The sequence below is a fragment of the Sciurus vulgaris genome (assembly GCF_902686455.1).
Source record: "Sciurus vulgaris genome assembly, chromosome: 3".
Taxonomy (NCBI): domain Eukaryota; kingdom Metazoa; phylum Chordata; class Mammalia; order Rodentia; family Sciuridae; genus Sciurus; species Sciurus vulgaris.
This window is the reverse complement of record NC_136463.1, coordinates 12,321,500-12,338,032: the sequence shown is the minus strand read 5'-3', so window position 1 is coordinate 12,338,032 and position 16,533 is coordinate 12,321,500. Positions and strand designations below refer to the sequence as shown.

The 16,533-nt window shown below is 53.7% G+C and overlaps 1 protein-coding gene across 6 annotated transcripts in view; it reads left to right on the top strand.

Moving 5' to 3' along the window:
* AXIN2 (axin 2) overlaps positions 1–15,640 on the top strand; it is a 30,235-nt gene extending 14,595 nt beyond the window's left edge. For 3 of the 6 annotated variants that reach the window (XM_079131972.1, XM_079131974.1, XM_079131973.1), the window contains exons 4-11: positions 4,433–4,535; positions 6,900–7,040; positions 7,162–7,658; positions 7,916–8,110; positions 8,436–8,666; positions 9,257–9,352; positions 10,730–10,897; positions 14,140–15,640. In XM_079131972.1, the coding sequence (XP_078988098.1) occupies positions 4,433–4,535; positions 6,900–7,040; positions 7,162–7,658; positions 7,916–8,110; positions 8,436–8,666; positions 9,257–9,352; positions 10,730–10,897; positions 14,140–14,266 (1,558 nt within the window). In that variant the 3' untranslated portion in view covers positions 14,267–15,640. The other 3 variants (XM_079131975.1, XM_079131977.1, XM_079131976.1) reach the window with 3 other exon arrangements.
* The last annotated feature ends 893 nt before the right edge of the window (positions 15,641–16,533 follow it).

Below are 16,533 nucleotides of genomic sequence, written 5' to 3'. Positions count from 1 at the left end.
GCCAAGCGAGAAATAAAGTGTGTGTGGATGAAAAGCTGCACCGAACCGCTTTCAGCCCATTGTTCACCCGGGAGCTTAGAGGGGATGAGAGGGTAGCAGGCCCCTTTGAAATTTCCTTGAGCAAGTGAATAGGAGCACCCCATAAAGCATGAAAAGAGCCCCGGCTGTTTCTCCTCTCACAATGGCCAGCGTGGGCAGCCAGGGGCTGAGGGGCTCGGGGGTGGGGGTTGGCTGCCCTGCTGGGAGTTGGGAGGGGACAGGGCTGGGGAGGGGTATCGAGGGGGTCACAGGCAGCCTTCAATAGACTCCAGAAGGTTGGAGTTCATTAGACACAAGCCCAGGGAAGCAATCGTCTCATTTGCCACAGAACCAATTAAGTCCCGGGGGTCTTTGCAAGCGGCCTGGGTGGAAGGTGGGGCAGGGCTGGCCTGTACTCGGTTATTCGGAGGAGCCGCATGCCAAGGCCTGGATGTGTGCAGAGCAGGCAGGGGCTTTTAAAGAAAGCATTGCCTTCTCCCAGAGCCTACTGCTGACTTCTGTTTTCCCACTAAGTAAAAAGCCCTCTTAAAGATGGCTGGGGATTTGAGCCTCCATTATAGGCCTCTGAGAAGGCTGTTTTATGAGCCTGTCACTCAGAACCTGTATTCTTGTTATAAATGGCTGTCTAATGTTTTTGTTTTTGTGTTTTCAAAGTATTCTTGAAAGTTAACTGCCAGACTTCCATCAAAATCCTAAACCCCCATCCTTGGAGCCTTGGGGGCAGAGGGAGTGCAGGGCCGCTCGAGGGCATCAGGCTTAGGAAGATGGAGCTCGCGGCCAAGGACATCAGAAGCAGTGGCGCTTTGCCACCCAAGTAGAGCCTAGCGTGCAGAGGTGGCAGGGAGTGGGAAGCCAAGCCTACAGCGCAGAGGGCTGTCTCCTCTTCCTATGTGCAGCTGCTCTTGTAATTAGGATCAGCTCCATTTGTAGGTTGCTTGTGCTGAGTGTCCCCGAATCTGCACAAGATGATTTCCTCCCATTCCACGTGGGGTGACATGATTTATCGTATTTATTTATTTATCTTTATTCCCTTGTATCTTCGTTATGGGGGTTTGTTCCGGACACTGGGGAATGCAAAGTGGACTTCAGATATCACCTTATCTTACAGACCAGGCTTTTGATGTTGGCTGTGGTGGGAAGCTGCCTCAGAGCGGCTGCCAGACGCAGATGCGCATGGACGCGCATGCGCAGGAGCCTGCTATTTCAAAGCCACCGGAAAATGACACTCAGGTTAGGTCGGGCACAGCGGAGTCAAAAGGCTCAGCTAATTGGCTTGGCTTAAATGGCAGCTAAGTGGAGTCCACACTTCAAAATCAGTGCTCCCCAGAAACAGCTGGGCCTGGCAGCGGGCTCTTTTGCTAAAATGTTTATAATTAAAGGAGACTGCAGAGGGACCGGAGCTCTGGCGTGCTGCAGCCCACAGTTTTGAGCAGCCAGGAAACTGATCATAGACTTCTAGAGCTTGAATAAAAGAAGAGAGGCCCCCTCTTGGAATGAGGGCCTGTTTGGGAAGAAGAGTCTTGGCTGGGGGAGTTACAGCCACATTTCCTTGAAGGTGCCTATGAATTCCTTCGTGCCTCTCCAAGCTCAAATCTCCTCTGTCCGCTCTGATCCCAGTGAATGAATGAGTGAAGTTGCCTTTCACTCATTTGGATCCTTCACCTGCCCTGGGTTTCCGAGGGTGGAGTGGGATGCATTTGAAACCATCTGGTCCTCTTGCCTTCAATCTGGCTGTCACCTGCTTCTCCTGCTGCCTTCCACCCTGTTACCTATTTTCTTTCTTTTCATTTCTTTTCCTTCCTTGCATGGTGAAAGCAGAAGAGGTACAAAGCCTCACCACTAGTTTCCATTCAAAGGGAAGGAGGAGAAAAGCGAAGACTATTTGTGGAATCTGCAGGGCAGTTGTAGAGGGGACAGATAGAGGACTCTCCTAGGACCCTGTGTCACTTGTGCCGTGGTAGGGTGTGTGGGTGCTTGATTCTTACTTCCAGGATTGTCAGCAAGAGGACTGCAACAGAGCCATCCACTCTTAGGTCCCTGAAGGGGAGCTGGTCAGGAGAGGGCCGTGATTATCACCTGCAGGCCTGAGAAGCACAAGTTGATTAGACCAGCATTGCACCCAATTAATTGGTGGGATCACCACCACCACCTACATTCATAGACCAGTGAGCATTAAATAGTGGAGAGGACCTTCTAGAACCTTCCTCAAATTTCCTCTTTGTCAGGTGATTCCTTGGAGTTTAGTAAATGGCACCCCTACATTCAAACCCTCGGGAAGTTCGGCTCCTCTGACTGGGCTGGAGTGGCATCTGGAACAATGTCCTTAAGGGTGGGCTGCCCAGTTAAGGACACCTGTTTTGGAATTCAGCAATGACTTCGATTTGATCCTGGGTCTGACAGCTACCAACTATGACTTTAGTCAAATGGTTATTTCTGGTCACCTGTAGAATATGTGTTCATTAAGGTTCTGGTGAGAAGGCAGTCTGATGATTGGTCAGATGTCAGAGCCAGCATCACCCCCATAGGAACTCGGTTTGTGCCCGCTGATGTGATGGCCCTGGTTGCAGTCCGTTGCCTTGGGTGGGAGTTGGTTCCTGGTCAGGCTCGGTGTGCTCATGAGAGTCCAGTCTCCTGTGTCTGGCAGACTCTCGTAGGTGCAGACACTCAGTTTCAGTAAATAAGCTTCAGGCTACTCAATAAGTCGCTGGGCTTAGAGCCCTATGTCCTTTCCCCATCAAGGGCCTGGTCAAGTGCAGGCCTCTGCAAGTAGCTTGCAGACTGGGAGATCTGCTTCTCCTGGGCGCTGGTCAGCCAGCTTGCCCTTCCCATGGAGCCCACTCTCCTCTTGCTGCCTTTTCCCTTTCTCAGGGCAGGACTCACACTTGGAAGTCTCCCCCGCCCCCACAGTGCTCACCTGTGGCGCACTCTCCGGCTGTGGCATGGCTCACCTAGATTGAATTGTTGCTCTAGTGCAGTCCCCATTGCCCCCTCAGTGGCCCTGACTGGCGGCCTAGGTCAGCCAACTTTGGGGAAAGCAGCCACTTAGGATGAGGGGGGCACCAAAGGCAAGGAGCCTCAGGTCGGCCAGTTCTTCTGGGGGCTCCCTTGGTGTTCTCGGACTCTTATGTCAGCACTGCTTGATGCCCCAAAGATGTCTTTCTTCTTTCACCCCATGACTGACACCAGGGAGAGGAGACGCCGGAACCTGACTTCAGCATTTCCAGCCCCAGAGCCGGCGGCTTTGTAAATAAGTGGCCTCTGGAAGGGACATAAATGGCACAGGGAGTCACTCCTTAACCATTCTACTGTTTTCAAGAGTGAAATGCTTTTCTGAAAGGAATCAGAGCAACTCCAGGTCATCGTTCCGTGTGCGCGAACTTGAGCAGAGGCTTTCTTCTTAAACATCTTACCTTTGTTAATGTTTTTGTGTTTGTTTTTAAATAGAATGGACATATGGGCCCGTAATTCCTTCAGGTTGCCCTAAGGTCACCTCTCAAGAAGGACTTCCTTGACCCCCTCCCCACAATTTAAAATTGTAGCTTCTCCAGGCCCAGACTGACCTGCTCTCCTGCTGTTTTATCACAGTGCTTACCACCCTCTGGTGTGTTTTTTGCTTCATTTTTGCTCATTGCCTTTGCCACTCCACTAGAATATGAACTAAGAGTAATTAAATTTTTTGTCCCCTTTGCCCACTGCTCGGTGCCCTAGTGCCTAGGATCAGGCCTGGCACATAGTAGGTACTCCAGTATTTGGAGGAATTGCACAGAATGGCACATTGGAGAGGCTCTTCCCTTGATGCCTACCTTGGTCCTTTGTCTTTAAGAATTTGTTTATGGAGGGGTATCAGAGCCAAGGGAAATCATAAAAAGAAGGAATTTGGAAATGACTGGGAGGTTGACTGCTGGAGACTGAGACACCTTCAGTAATGCCTGTGTTTTCCCCTGTGGGTTTGGTTCGTGTCCCTCCAGCCTTTAGCTCTAGCACCACCTATAATGGAGCAGTTAATTGGAGTAGTAACGGGCTGTGGGAGAACCAAAGGGGCATGAGGATCTTTAGTCTGGGCACCTGAAAATAGGAGTCCTCACTCTGTATTGGGTTGGCTGGAGGACAAGCCAGTCCTGAGACAACCACCTGAGAAACAAGCTTCCCAACTCTTTTCAAGGTGATGCTCCTGCATCTGCAAAGGGGCCAGATTCCCAGTGATGACTGATGGGCAGGGTTTGGAGTTGGTTTGGCCACTTGATCTTGGGTGGATCCTTCCCCATGGGGACTTGATCAGGTCTGGTAGCGTGTGGCCCTGTGCGCTGGTGGGGTCTTGACAGCATGTGTGAACCAGCGTGCATGTTGTAACATCCTCGTGAGCCTAGGGATTTTGTCCCTTTCTTTCCCTTAGAGATGGAATCCCTCCTTATCGCGTGGGGAGTAAGAAACAGCTCCAGAGAGAAATGCATCGCAGTGTGAAGGCCAATGGCCAAGTGTCCCTACCTCATTTCCCGGTGAGTATAGATTTTGGTGGGAGGTGCCTGTTTTCTCCAGAGCTGAGTCCTGAAGAAAAAGACAGGAGGTGGAGTGGGGCAGTACAGGAAAGGAGGAGCCATTCTTAGGGTCCCCCAGGGGAAGGGAGAGAGGAAGAACAGGACGAGAGGCAGAACATGGTTCTTCAGGGCGAGATGACAGTGAAATAGTTATGAGGTTCAAGATGACTTATTTTTTGAATCTTTTCACATTTTCTGAATTGAAAAGGGGAAAATTCCCTATGAGAGAGAAACCAAAGTAGCACCTTTCCAGAAACCAAGCAGTGCCAGGAATTATCGCGTGATGACCTCATTTGCATTCCCATGAAATGGAAGCCTGCTGAGGGCAGGGAGTCTTGGGCATTCTGTATTCAGACTAACAACATTTCCTGAAACATAGCAGGTGCTCAGTAAAGACTTGACTGAATGAATGGGAGTTTAGAGGAAACTGTCCCCTTTGGAAGGAAAAATCCTGTCCCTGGGACTTCTTGATGTGTTTACTGCATGACTCAGTCATTTCAGCCATCCATTTGTCTGTTTGGCCATTTCCCTTACTAACATCTGAAACCCTGGAGGGTAGCCGTCCCGTCGTGTCTATTTCAAACCTCAGAAGTTGGCTTAGTACCTGCTGATGAGTCTGTGCCCAACAAATGTGACTGATTGAAGTGTTTGGAGGTGAGGATCCCATGAGCAGCTTCTTCGTATGACTAAGCTAGTGGATAAAGGGTTTCTCTGGAACCTTCCTCTTATTTACATGTCCCTGAAAGCAGCTGGCACATGGTCCCCTGGATTCCAGAACTACCCCTTACGCCTCCCCATTTCAGGGCTGTGTTTCTCAGAATAGCCTGAGATCCAGGATGCAAGTATACCCCTTCCTCAGGGAGGGGAAGAGGGCACCCAGCTTACGGCAGGTGAATGTTTACGAACCCTTCCTGCCAGTGTCAGAGTTCAGCTGTCTGTCTGGCTATGTCGTGTTTAGGAAATCAGCATATCCAGTGCTAACCCCATGCCGCATCCGTGTGGACCACGGCTCACCTCTGAATGCTCATCACAGATGAAGGCAGACTTACTTTGTCTTAAAATCGGAACACTAAATTGTGTTTTGGGGGGTAAGAGTGGGACTCCAGAATTCCCTCTTTGCCCAGGCAACAATGTGGATGACAGAAATTTCCGACTGGGGTGGTGGTGGCATGTATGTTAACAGTGGAAAGTTCTCTGGCCCAGGCTTGTAAATTAGATGATTTTGTCCTGGGGTGTGCAAATCGACTTCTTCCACCAGGCGCTACTGTCATGGGGGCTGGGCTGCACGGAGCCAGCCGTGGTGAGAGTGGCCCTCACACAGGGGCCTTTCAGGTTTCCGAAGCTAAATGGTTGTCCAGGCAAGGCCCATTTCCGCGGCCAGGGAGATGCTGGCCTTTTGCAAGTTGGCTTTCTGCTCCCCCACCCCAAAGAAAAGGGCAGAGCAAGAGGGAAATGAGGAAGAAGGAGGTAGAACAAGTGGAGAGGTGGGGGGAGCAAGATGACAGAAAAAGGACAGAAAGCTGGGCGGTGGGGGTCCTCTCTGTTTGCTGCTTTTGGCAGGCGTTCTCCGCGCCTTTTTATATTCTGCACTTGATTTGGAGATGTTCCCTTTTCCCTTGATAGATCAGCTTCAGGCAGCCAAGCTCAGCAGTGTTCTGCTACTAGCCTGCAGCAGCTTTCTTCATTTTCTGTACAAAGAGATAGGGAGGAGGGGAGGAGCAAAACGAGGGAGATCCAGGACAGTGTTGAGACAACACCACCTCAAAGGTGCGCAGTGTGCGGCCAGGAAATAAATTACCACTTCTTCTCTGATCTGGGGCCGTTTGACTCTTTTTTTTCCCCCTTTTCCTCCCCCCCACCTCCTTTCCAATCTTACTTTTTTAATTTCCAACTCCCTTTCTGTTTAGCCTCTACTTTTTATTCCTTGAGTTGGTTTCTCTCCCCTCCCCACCTCAGAGGGGCTGCTTTTTTTTTTTTTTTTTTTTTTTTTTTTTTTTTTGATGTTTGACAACAGTCTTTGAAGATTTTCTACTTCAGAGTAGCTACTGATGGGCTGGTTGTACTACAGAGAGAACAAGCAGGGCCTCTCGGAGTGCGACCAACTGCTCCTGCCCAAGGCAAACGCTGGTGGGGACCATGGCTCTCCATGAGGCCGCGGCGCCCGCGCATAAAAATCCGGAGCAGCCCAGGCCGCCTCGCCAATCGCTCTCCACCCAAATGCGGGGACAAGGCCCGCTTCCCCTGGCCCGCGAGCTCCGTTCCTGCCGCCCCTGCCAGGGCCCTCCTGGGCTGCTAAGCGTGCCGTCCCTTTCCCCGCATCCTTAGAGAACCCACCGCCTGCCCAAGGAGATGACGCCCGTGGAGCCCGCTGCCTTCGCGGCCGAGCTCATCTCGAGGCTGGAGAAGCTGAAGCTGGAGTTGGAGAGCCGCCACAGCCTGGAGGAGAGGCTGCAGCAGATCCGCGAGGTAGCGCCGCCACCTGCCCCTCCGCGCGCGCCCAAGCGCGTGTGCTCACGTGTGTGAGAACCTGGGCCTGGGGTCCCACCCGCCTCCTGAGTCACCTCCCCTCTGCTGCCTCCCCTTCCAGGACGAAGAGAAGGAGGGCTCCGAGCAGGCGCTGAGCTCGCGGGAGGGCGCGCCTGCCCAGCACCCCCTGTCCCTCCTGCCCTCCGGCAGCTACGAGGAAGACCCACAGACGATTCTGGATGACCACCTGTCCAGAGTCCTCAAGACCCCTGGCTGCCAGTCACCCGGCATGGGCCGCTACAGCCCCCGCTCCCGCTCCCCCGACCACCACCACCACCACCAGCAGTACCACTCCCTCCTCCCGCCCGGGGCCAAGCTGCCCCCGGCAGCTGCTTGCCCGCTGGTCGGGAACAAGGGCTTCACAACGAAACAGACAACGAAGCACGTCCACCACCACTACATCCACCACCACGCCATCCCTAAGACCAAGGAGGAGATTGAGGCGGAGGCCACACAGAGGGTGCGCTGCCTCTGCCCTGGGGGCACTGAGTATTACTGCTACTCGAAATGCAAGAGCCACCCCAGGGCCCCAGAGCCCATCCCCGGGGAGCCGTTTGGGTGAGTGTCAGAGGGTCCGGAATGTCCTGAGCTGGGAGGAGCTGCTCTGCCAGCCCAGGCCCTGGGCGGGTATGAGGTGGGGTCCCAGGTCCTGGACATTGGGCTTCCAGGAGCTGGGCAGAGGCTGCTGCAGGGTGAAAGGGCTCAGGTGCTTGGATGAGCTATTCTTCTCGCACCCTGTTCGCTTGACTGTCTGCTTCAGAGTCCTGGAGATTAGCTGGCTGTCTGGGTTGAGTGTGGCTTTTGGTTCCCCACAGTGGCAGCAGAGGCAGCACCTTGCCCAAGCGAACCGGGAAAGGCCCAGAGCCAGGCCTGGCCCTGCCAGCCAGGGAAGGAGGGGCCCCTGGTGGAGCTGGGGCCCTGCAGCTTCCTGGGGAGGAAGGAGACAGGTCTCAGGATGTCTGGCAGTGGATGCTGGAGAATGAGCGGCAGAGCAAGCCCAAGCCCCATAGGTAAACACCGGCTGCGGGGCCTCAGTCCCGAGGTATTGTGGGGATGGCTATTTTTGCAGTGGGGAAAACAAATGTGACTGTTTGCTCCTGCCCTCTTAATATTAGAGGTTGGACTGAGCAGCCCACAAAAATGTCATGTTTTGGCAATGACCCGTGTTGGTGTTATGGTAGAGTTATTTTCTTCTCTCTCAAAGCAGAATAGACAAGTTTCATTGAAGTCATTTTCCAGTTTTTCTAACCCAATTTCTTTTTCTTTCTCTCTCTCTCCCTTTTTTTTTTTCTCTCTCTCTCTTTTTTTTCTCTCTCTCTCTTATTCCTTGCTCAGTGCCCAAAGCACAAAAAAGGCCTACCCCTTGGAGTCTGCCCGCGGGTCCCCAGGCGAACGAGTCAGCAGGCACCATCTGTGGGGGGGCGGCGGGCATCCCCGCCCAGCCTCCCGCCCCCATCCCTTTACCCAGGACTCTGCAGTGCCTCCCCTGACACCACCCAACACTCTGGCGCAGCTGGAGGAGGCTTGCCGAAGACTGGCAGAGGTGTCGAAGCCCCCAAAGCAGAGGTGAGTGGGGTGACCTTGGAGGTTGAGCGCTTTTGGGTTTGGAGGTGGAGACTGGGCGGGCCTGTTGCCTGTGGGAGGGGCCCTTCCTGGCTACCTGTGTCTCGGCCCGCCTCTGGGAGGAGGAAACGCGTCCGACAGTAAGCTCCTCCTTTCTACCCTCTAGAAATTGTTTAGTTATGTTCACTCTGCCAGTTAAACCAGGATCTGTCTGTTAGGCGAGTCACACCTAGGAGCAGGAGGGTGAGTTTCAGTAATTCCTTATAAATCCCATCTTACCAATGTCTTGATCGTCTGCAGCGGGTTAGGTGAGCATGTAAGTAGCCATGACTAGTCTTTGCAGGACTGGAAATGTCCTGTCTTGGGCTCCTTTCTGAGACACACTGCAGACCTCCTGTAGTCCCTGTTAACCTAGGGCCCTGGTTGGGTCTCATAGCATGAAGATTGGGTACATGTCTCTTCAGGAGGCCAAAGAGAGTAGTTTTGTTTTGTTTTTTGTTTTTTTTTTTTTTTTGTAGGCTGTCCATGGCCCTAGGGACAGTAGGGACAGTAGTGCACCTTATAAAATGCCTTTGCCCTGGCTGTGTCCTCAGGTGCTGTGTGGCCAGTCAGCAGAGGGACAGCAACCACTCGGCCACTGGTCAGGCAGGAGCCACACCCTTCTCCAACCCAAGCTTGGCTCCAGAAGAGTGAGTGTCTCTACCCAGATTACTGAGATGCACTGAGTGGCTTAGGTTTCCGGGTACTTGTTATCTGGAATTACTTTTTTTTTTTTTTTTCCCAGTACTGGGGATTGAACTCGGGTCCTCAACTGAGTCACATCCCCAGCCCTTTTTACTTTTTGAGACAGGGTCTCACTAAGTTACTTAGGGCTGCACTGAGTGACTGAGGCTGACCTTGAACTTGCAATCCTCCTGCCTCAGCCTCCCAAGTCACTGGGTTTACAGGTGTGCACCGCTGTGCCTGCCTGCCTGCCTGGAATTGTTTTTTTGTAAAACTCTTTTCATTGTATAAAAAACACCTTGATTTTAACACCAGTGATGACCAACAGTAAATGTAGATGTTGTCATCAGTGAAGATCCTGGAAAACATGTCAGTACTAAGAATCGCATCACAACACAGGTTTTCTGGGGGCTCATAGGAATGAACAGCTGGGTCCTGAAGCCCTCAGCAGATGGGTAGAAGGCGGAGTTGTTCCATTCAGCTTGTAAGTTAGCGGTGGAGGAAGCATCTCCTGTCCCCTGAGCAGGGAGAAGGTGCTCTGCTGTTGCAGATGACTGACAAGGCCATCTTTTTGTTTTATGTGGTCTTCCCCAAAATTGAGCCATCCTTCTTTTCAATAAGAAAAGAGTGGATTGAGGAGTCTGGCTCAGTTTAATTATAGGATGATGCATTTAAAAAGAAATTTGCTCTGAGATCTAAAACGGTCTAGAGTTTCTTTCTTAGACTCTTGATCCTGAGCAGTGAGCAGTATTGAAGTCCCCAATTAGCCACCTCCCTGGACCCTTCCATTGTTCTGATTGGTTGACCTTAAGTCTACCAGCTATCTGCACCAGCAGGCTTTTTTTTTTTTTTTTTTAAAGCTACTCTATAAAACCTCAGGATAATGGGACTGTCAAGATGACTGGCTCCCTTAGCTGTGTTTCTCCTTCAGATACCTGGGCTTCAGGTGTTTGGAGTGGGCCGTCTCTGGAGGTGCCCTGTTCTGGGTTCCTCTCTCCAGCATTCTCTGGTGGGGGTGTGCCCTGGCAGCCCCCGATTCTTTCTCCTCCCTCTCGCCTTCATTGGCAAGCCCCCCATCTGCAGTCACCTGAAGGAGGCTGCTGGGTACCCCATTTGGCGTTGAGGAAGATGATCCTGCATGCTCTGTGCAGATCATGTGCAGGTGGACTGTGTGTCCACCAGAGGTGGCTGCCTCTGTGACATGAGGGCCCTGCCCCAAGCCTTGAGCTCACAGCTTCAGCCTCACTGTGAGGAGCCTCGTCCTGCCTCTGTACGTGTGGGTTTTCTTTAAATGTGTATCTGCCTTGAGAAGCTAAACTTTCTGCACTCTGTCTTATTTTCAGTCACAAAGAGCCAAAGAAACTGGTCGGAGTCCATGCGCTCCAGGCCAGTGAGTTGGTTGTCACCTACTTTTTCTGTGGAGAAGAAATCCCATACAGGAGGATGCTGAAGGCTCAGAGCTTGACCCTGGGCCACTTTAAAGAGCAGCTCAGCAAGAAGGGAAATTATAGGTAAGAGTCCTGTGACTTTTTTCTGCTCTAGGGTTTGTTTGCTCAGAACCCAGAGCCAGAGGCTGGAGCCAGCTGCCCTGGCCTGGGCAGGCCTGGGTGGGGCAGGAGGGAAGGGCTTAGAAGTGCCCGGGGAAGCTCTCCCAGTGGGCTGCTGGGCTTTGTCCTCCAGGTGAACAAGACTGGGGAGCAAAGGAGCAGCAGTTGGCTTCATCAGGAGGGTTGGGACTTGCCCATGTTGGGGAGGCTCTGCCTGAACTTGAGGGGTCTGGGGGGTAGGGCAGACTGATCAGTAGGGAGACCCTGAAGGTACCTCTCCGCTTGGCTTGGACCTAGAGAGAACTGGACACTGGAGGCTCAGAGGAGGGCAAAGGCCAGGAAAGGAAGAGTCAGCAGGTCACTGAGGAAGGAGTGCCCTTAACAGAGAAGGGCCAGGCGTGTGGGTGGGCACCCTCCCTGCGTGGGCCTCATGCCTTCTCCCTGCAGGGCCCTGGATGGGACCCTGGGCTCTGGCCTCCTTTCCTCATCGGCAGAGTAGAAGTGCCCTGGAGAGGGCCACACGGCCCTTGCCGGGCCCTTGGGAGTGTTGGAGAGCTGAGGCGAGTGGGAGCCCACGCTGGGCCATTTCTCAGTTGCTTCCTGTAAGGAGAGCACGTGGTGGCTGCTTCAGTTCCCGCAGAGCTCCACCTGCCCTTCGTCCATGGTCTTTTTGCCAAGAGAATACGCCTGGGCTCTGCTCCATTTGCGTCTGGGACCAAGATAAGCAAGGCTCCCAGGGGCCCCTGGGTCTGCACCCAGGAAGGAGAGCCACCTTCTCAGTGTGTGCCCTGTGCAGCGCCCACCCACCTCCTGTCCCCAGAGCCAGGGGACGAGTGGAGAACCCGGGTAGCACTTAGCAGCCTTAGGGGGTGGCGGGAAGGCACAGGGCTCCTGGACAGGGATGGGCCACTCCCCACAGAGCTGGCTCCGAGTGACTCTACCAGTCGCCTTCACCTGAGAGTTAGCTTGGGCAGGGCCACAAGTCATTCCTTTGGCAGAGGGAGGGGAGGTTGGGCTGAGACCCTGCAGGTGATTGACCAGCAGGGCGTGTAGCTGAGCCTGGATCTTTCCCTTTTATACCTGGGAAGAGACAATTCTGAAAAGTCATCAAAGGGACCAGGGAACAGGCCTGGCCGCTGCTTCTTTTAATCTTGAAGAGACACAGGTGAAACTAATTACACAAGTGTGCCCCTCCAGGGATGCATTTTGATCTTGGCTTTGACTCGGCTGGACTTTGAGGGGAGCTGCAGGTGACCTTCAAGGGAGAAGAGCCACAGAGCGCGAGCAGAGGCTCACAGGGAAGGTGCACTCAGCCACTCTGGCCGCATCTGGCTCTGATTTTTTTCTCCTAAGGCACATTTAACAAGCCTGGCTGTGAAGCCCTGGCCTCCCCTTTGGTGCACACAGCCTTGTACAAATGGGTGACTCTCAGATTCCTTCCTGATCAGATCAGGCTGTGGGAAGGTCCTCCTGGCCACCTTATCTCTTCAGGGCCTGGGCTGGATTCAGTGCCCTCCTGGTGGGCTGGGGAGGGGGCACAGGGTGCCAGGCCTTGCCCCCCAGTGCTGCGCGGGCCCCAGCATCTCAGTTTACACCCCTCCCCCTTCAAGAGGAAGGCCCAGTGCGCTGGGGCTGTGGAGTGGGGACTGACTGTTGAGTAATCTCAACATGGCAGGGGTTCAAGAAGCAAACAGTCCTGCCAGACTGCCAGACGCTATTGGTGCCAGATGTCAGAAGAAAGCCGAGTTTGCCACATGAAGCATGTTGCAGTGGGAAGCCTGTTTCTTGGAGAAAACGAGGGCCGTGCAGTGCGTTTGAAGTCCTGGGTGGCGAGGCGGCCTTGCCTCTCCCCTCTCTGGAAGGGGCTATCATTGTGTGAAAGGCCACTGCCTTTGCCCAGAGGTGCTGAGGGAGCCCAACTGGGTGACCCTGGAGGGTCAGAGCCGGGGGCTGCCTCCGGGGCTTGGGGATCTGAGCCTCTTATTTGGAAGAGTGACTTCCCTGCACACAGGGTCCTCTGCGTTTTCTAACGACCTCTCGGGCTCCCCCGAGAATACTGGCCCGCCCCCCCTGGACGTGAAGCATTTCTTCCTGGCCAGAGCGCTAAGAACAAAGGCGCTGACTGGGCCCAGCTGTTCCCTTGGACTTCGCCTTATCTCCTAAGAAAGCCTTTGGCTCACCTTCTTTAGAGAGGAAGAAGTTGAGCTCTGAACAGAGCAGTTGATTTTTTTTTTTTTTTTAAAGAGAAAAGGCAAAAAAAATCCCAAAACCCACCCTAGCCCTGAGATGGACTCCTGTGTCTTAGAGGCTCCCCTGCTCCCAGGGGACTGTGACTTTCTCTCTGCAAGTGGCCTTTTCGAGCTAGAAGTAACAGTTTGCAGGGGTGAATTTAATCCACCTGAGGGGTCTCCCTTGCTGGGAACAGGGAAACAACAGGGCCTCACTGAGTCTCCACAGGCCCCGGCTAAGGGGACAGCAGTGGCCTGACTCCCAGGAGGCCATCATTTGCGTTTGTGCACTAACAGCTTTAGGAGGAAGAAGGCTGGGGGCGCTGAGGAGCCCGGAGTGGCAGTGTAGCGGGGGCCTGTACGCTTGGACCTGGAGCGGGAGGAGGGGAGAGGAGGGTGCCACGGGGCCAGTGCTGTGTGCTGGACGCTGGGACAAGTCTGGAGCGGGCCTGCCTGCTGCCTGGCTGTGCCAGGGACTGTCAGCCCTTGGGCCCCAGAAGGGCAAGCAGCCTCTGGACTGACGGACAGCCGCAAGTCTGCCTGCTGCCGGTGCCCGCGGGTGCAGGCTCCTCTGTTAGGCTGGCCGAGCCTGGAACTGAGTCCAGTTCTGTCTGAAAGACACCTGCCCCGCCCCCCAGCCTGGTTGCCGCTGCAGGTAAACCTTGCCCTTCCTGTTCTCGCCCCAAAATGCAGGAGAAAGAAGCAGCCCTGCTCCCCGTCTCGTGTGCCTCTTGGACAGTGGCAGGTGTGAGTGGAGGTCCACGGCCTCCAGGCACTATTGGGAGAGGCCGGTGCAGGCTGCTGTTCAGAGGGGGACAGCCTTCCCCCCCGAAGGGCCTGCTGATCCGTTGGGCCTGACAGGCCCAAGAGCCCCGTAGGCGCGGACAGCAGTTGACCAGCACACCCTCGTTCCCTGTGTGTCTTTAAGCAGAGCAAGAAGATGCAGTTCCAACGAGCTTTTCTGGTTTTCCTTTTAAGGTATTACTTCAAAAAAGCAAGTGACGAGTTCGCCTGTGGAGCAGTCTTCGAGGAGATCTGGGACGACGAGACGGTGCTCCCGATGTACGAGGGCAGGATTCTGGGCAAAGTAGAGAGGATCGATTGAGCCTCTGGGTTCCGGCTCCAGTGAAGCGTGGGGCCGAAACCCGCGTGCCCTGTCTTGGACCTGAGCAACAGCCACACGACGTTTTGAAGGAAAATTAAACCAATGAAGAAGACTAACTCTAGGGAAGCATTGGCCACTGGGCCTCCGGGAGGGTGGGGGAGGTTGATTTTCATTATTCATGAGCTGGGTACTGAGATAAGAAAAGCCTGAACTATTTATTAAAAACATGACCACTCGTGGCTATTGAAGACGCTGACTGTGTTTGAGACTGCCATACATAATACATGACTTCCCAGGGACCCGGAATCCATGCCCTAAGAGGAGCTGTGTATACTTACCTGGACAGGAGTCCTCACTGATATTTATTGAACAGTTGATCGCCCCCAGCCCCAGTTTATGGATATGCTGCTTTAAACACGGAAGGGAGAGAGGAAGTTCTGTCTGCACTTAGGAGCAGGGCTGGGCCAACGGGGGTGGTTTCCTGAACGGAGGAACCGCGCCTCGCACTGCCTTTCCCCCAGGGAGGACAGACGTCTTATTTTTTATTGTTTATTTTTTTTAAATGGTGCCCTACCATTAACACATGCAGAAATTGGTGCATTTTTTTTACCCCTGTGCTGCTTTGTCATAAAGGTCTTGAGGGTCGGCTGTGTTTCAACATCACCTTTTTGGGCTGGTCACGTTGGGTGGGATGCTCCATCCTGGAGGAAGGGGAGTCTTGTTGGGGCGCCAGAGTCACCCTGGAACTGAGGTTCCACATCTTCTAGCCTCTCTCCGCCCCGTGGCCCGTGGGCTGAGGCCTGCTGGGAACCCTGCCTTGGGTTCAAGCTGTGCTTGTACTGAAGTGATGGTTCTTATTTTATTTCAATTAAGTCTTTGGACCACAGCCATTCGGGAAACTGTCCCCTACCCCTGCCGCCACCCTGCAAATCCGGAAGCGGGAGACCTAGCAGCACCTCTCCTCCAGACACTTCACCTTGGCGTCGGGGTTCTGTGTTAAGTTAATCTGTACATTGTTCGCCATTGTCACCTGTACCATACGTCTGTATATAGTGTACGGCAAGAGAGTATTGATCCACTATCTCTAGTGCTTGACTGAATCAGTACAGTACCTGTACCCGCACGGGGAACCCTCCGTGTGTCGCCCTATATTGAGGGCTCAAGCTTCCCTTGATTTTTGAAAGGGGTTTATGTATAAATATATTTTATGCCTTTTTATTACAAGTCTTGTACTCAATGACTTTTGTCATGGCATTTTGTTCTACTTATACTGTAAATTATGCATTATAAAGAGTTCATTTAAGGAAAATTACTTGGTACAATAATTATTGTAATTAAGAGATGTAGCCTTTATTAAAATTTTATATTTTTCAAAACGTCGGTCTCGTTTGTCTCCCAGGTGCCGCAGGCTTGGGCACCCTCCTTCCTGCGCAGGTGTCTGCCTTTCCTTCCCCGCCTGCCCAGCCCTTAGCTGACCTGCTCCTGCTCTGAGGTCTGGTAGGACTCGGGTCCTCCAGATCTCCTGGTTGCTGGCCGAGGCGCTTCTGGTCACGGAGCAGGTGTGCATGACCACGTTGCCGCCGACACCTGTGCTCCGTCTCCCTCCTCGGTGTGTCCGCAGGCTAGCCAGGCAGGTGCAAGTGGTAAGGGCCTGAGGTGGTCCTCTCGGGAGCATCTGCATCTCATTCAGCATCTTCCAGGTGAAAAGCCCCTCTGAAAACAGGTCTGTGGCCCCTGCCCAGCCCGGTGAGGCCAGTGGACTTTGAAGTCCTTGCCAACCTGCCACCTCCCCTGACCTCATCTGAGCACTGTGGCCTTCAGTGAGGCTCTGGCTGGCCAGGTGTGGGCAACTAACAGCAGGTGGTTTTGGAACGGGCGAGGCTGGGTCCCTGGGCTGCCAGGGGACAGATGGCCTTCATGTGACCATGGAGGTCAGTGGTGGTGGGTCACCCGAGCACCCTCCCTGTGTGCCGAGCAAGTCCACTTAATCCTACAAATGAACCCTTTGTAAGAATAAAAGGACCGCAAAGGGCTTGGACTAGCTGTGCTGAGTTTTCAGGAAGGTGGGGTCTGCAGTAGGTCTGGCTTGGCTTTGTCCCTGCTGCCCTTTGGCCTCAGGCTGAGCTTAAGGCCAGAGCCCAGGCTACGTGAGGGAGGGGCGACTGGAACAGGGCGGCCTGGACGTGGTAGCAGCATTCTGAGCGGAGGCCGGGGTGTGCAGGTGCGTCTCAGGCCTTCTGATGCATCCAGTGAGGAGGATAACGAGG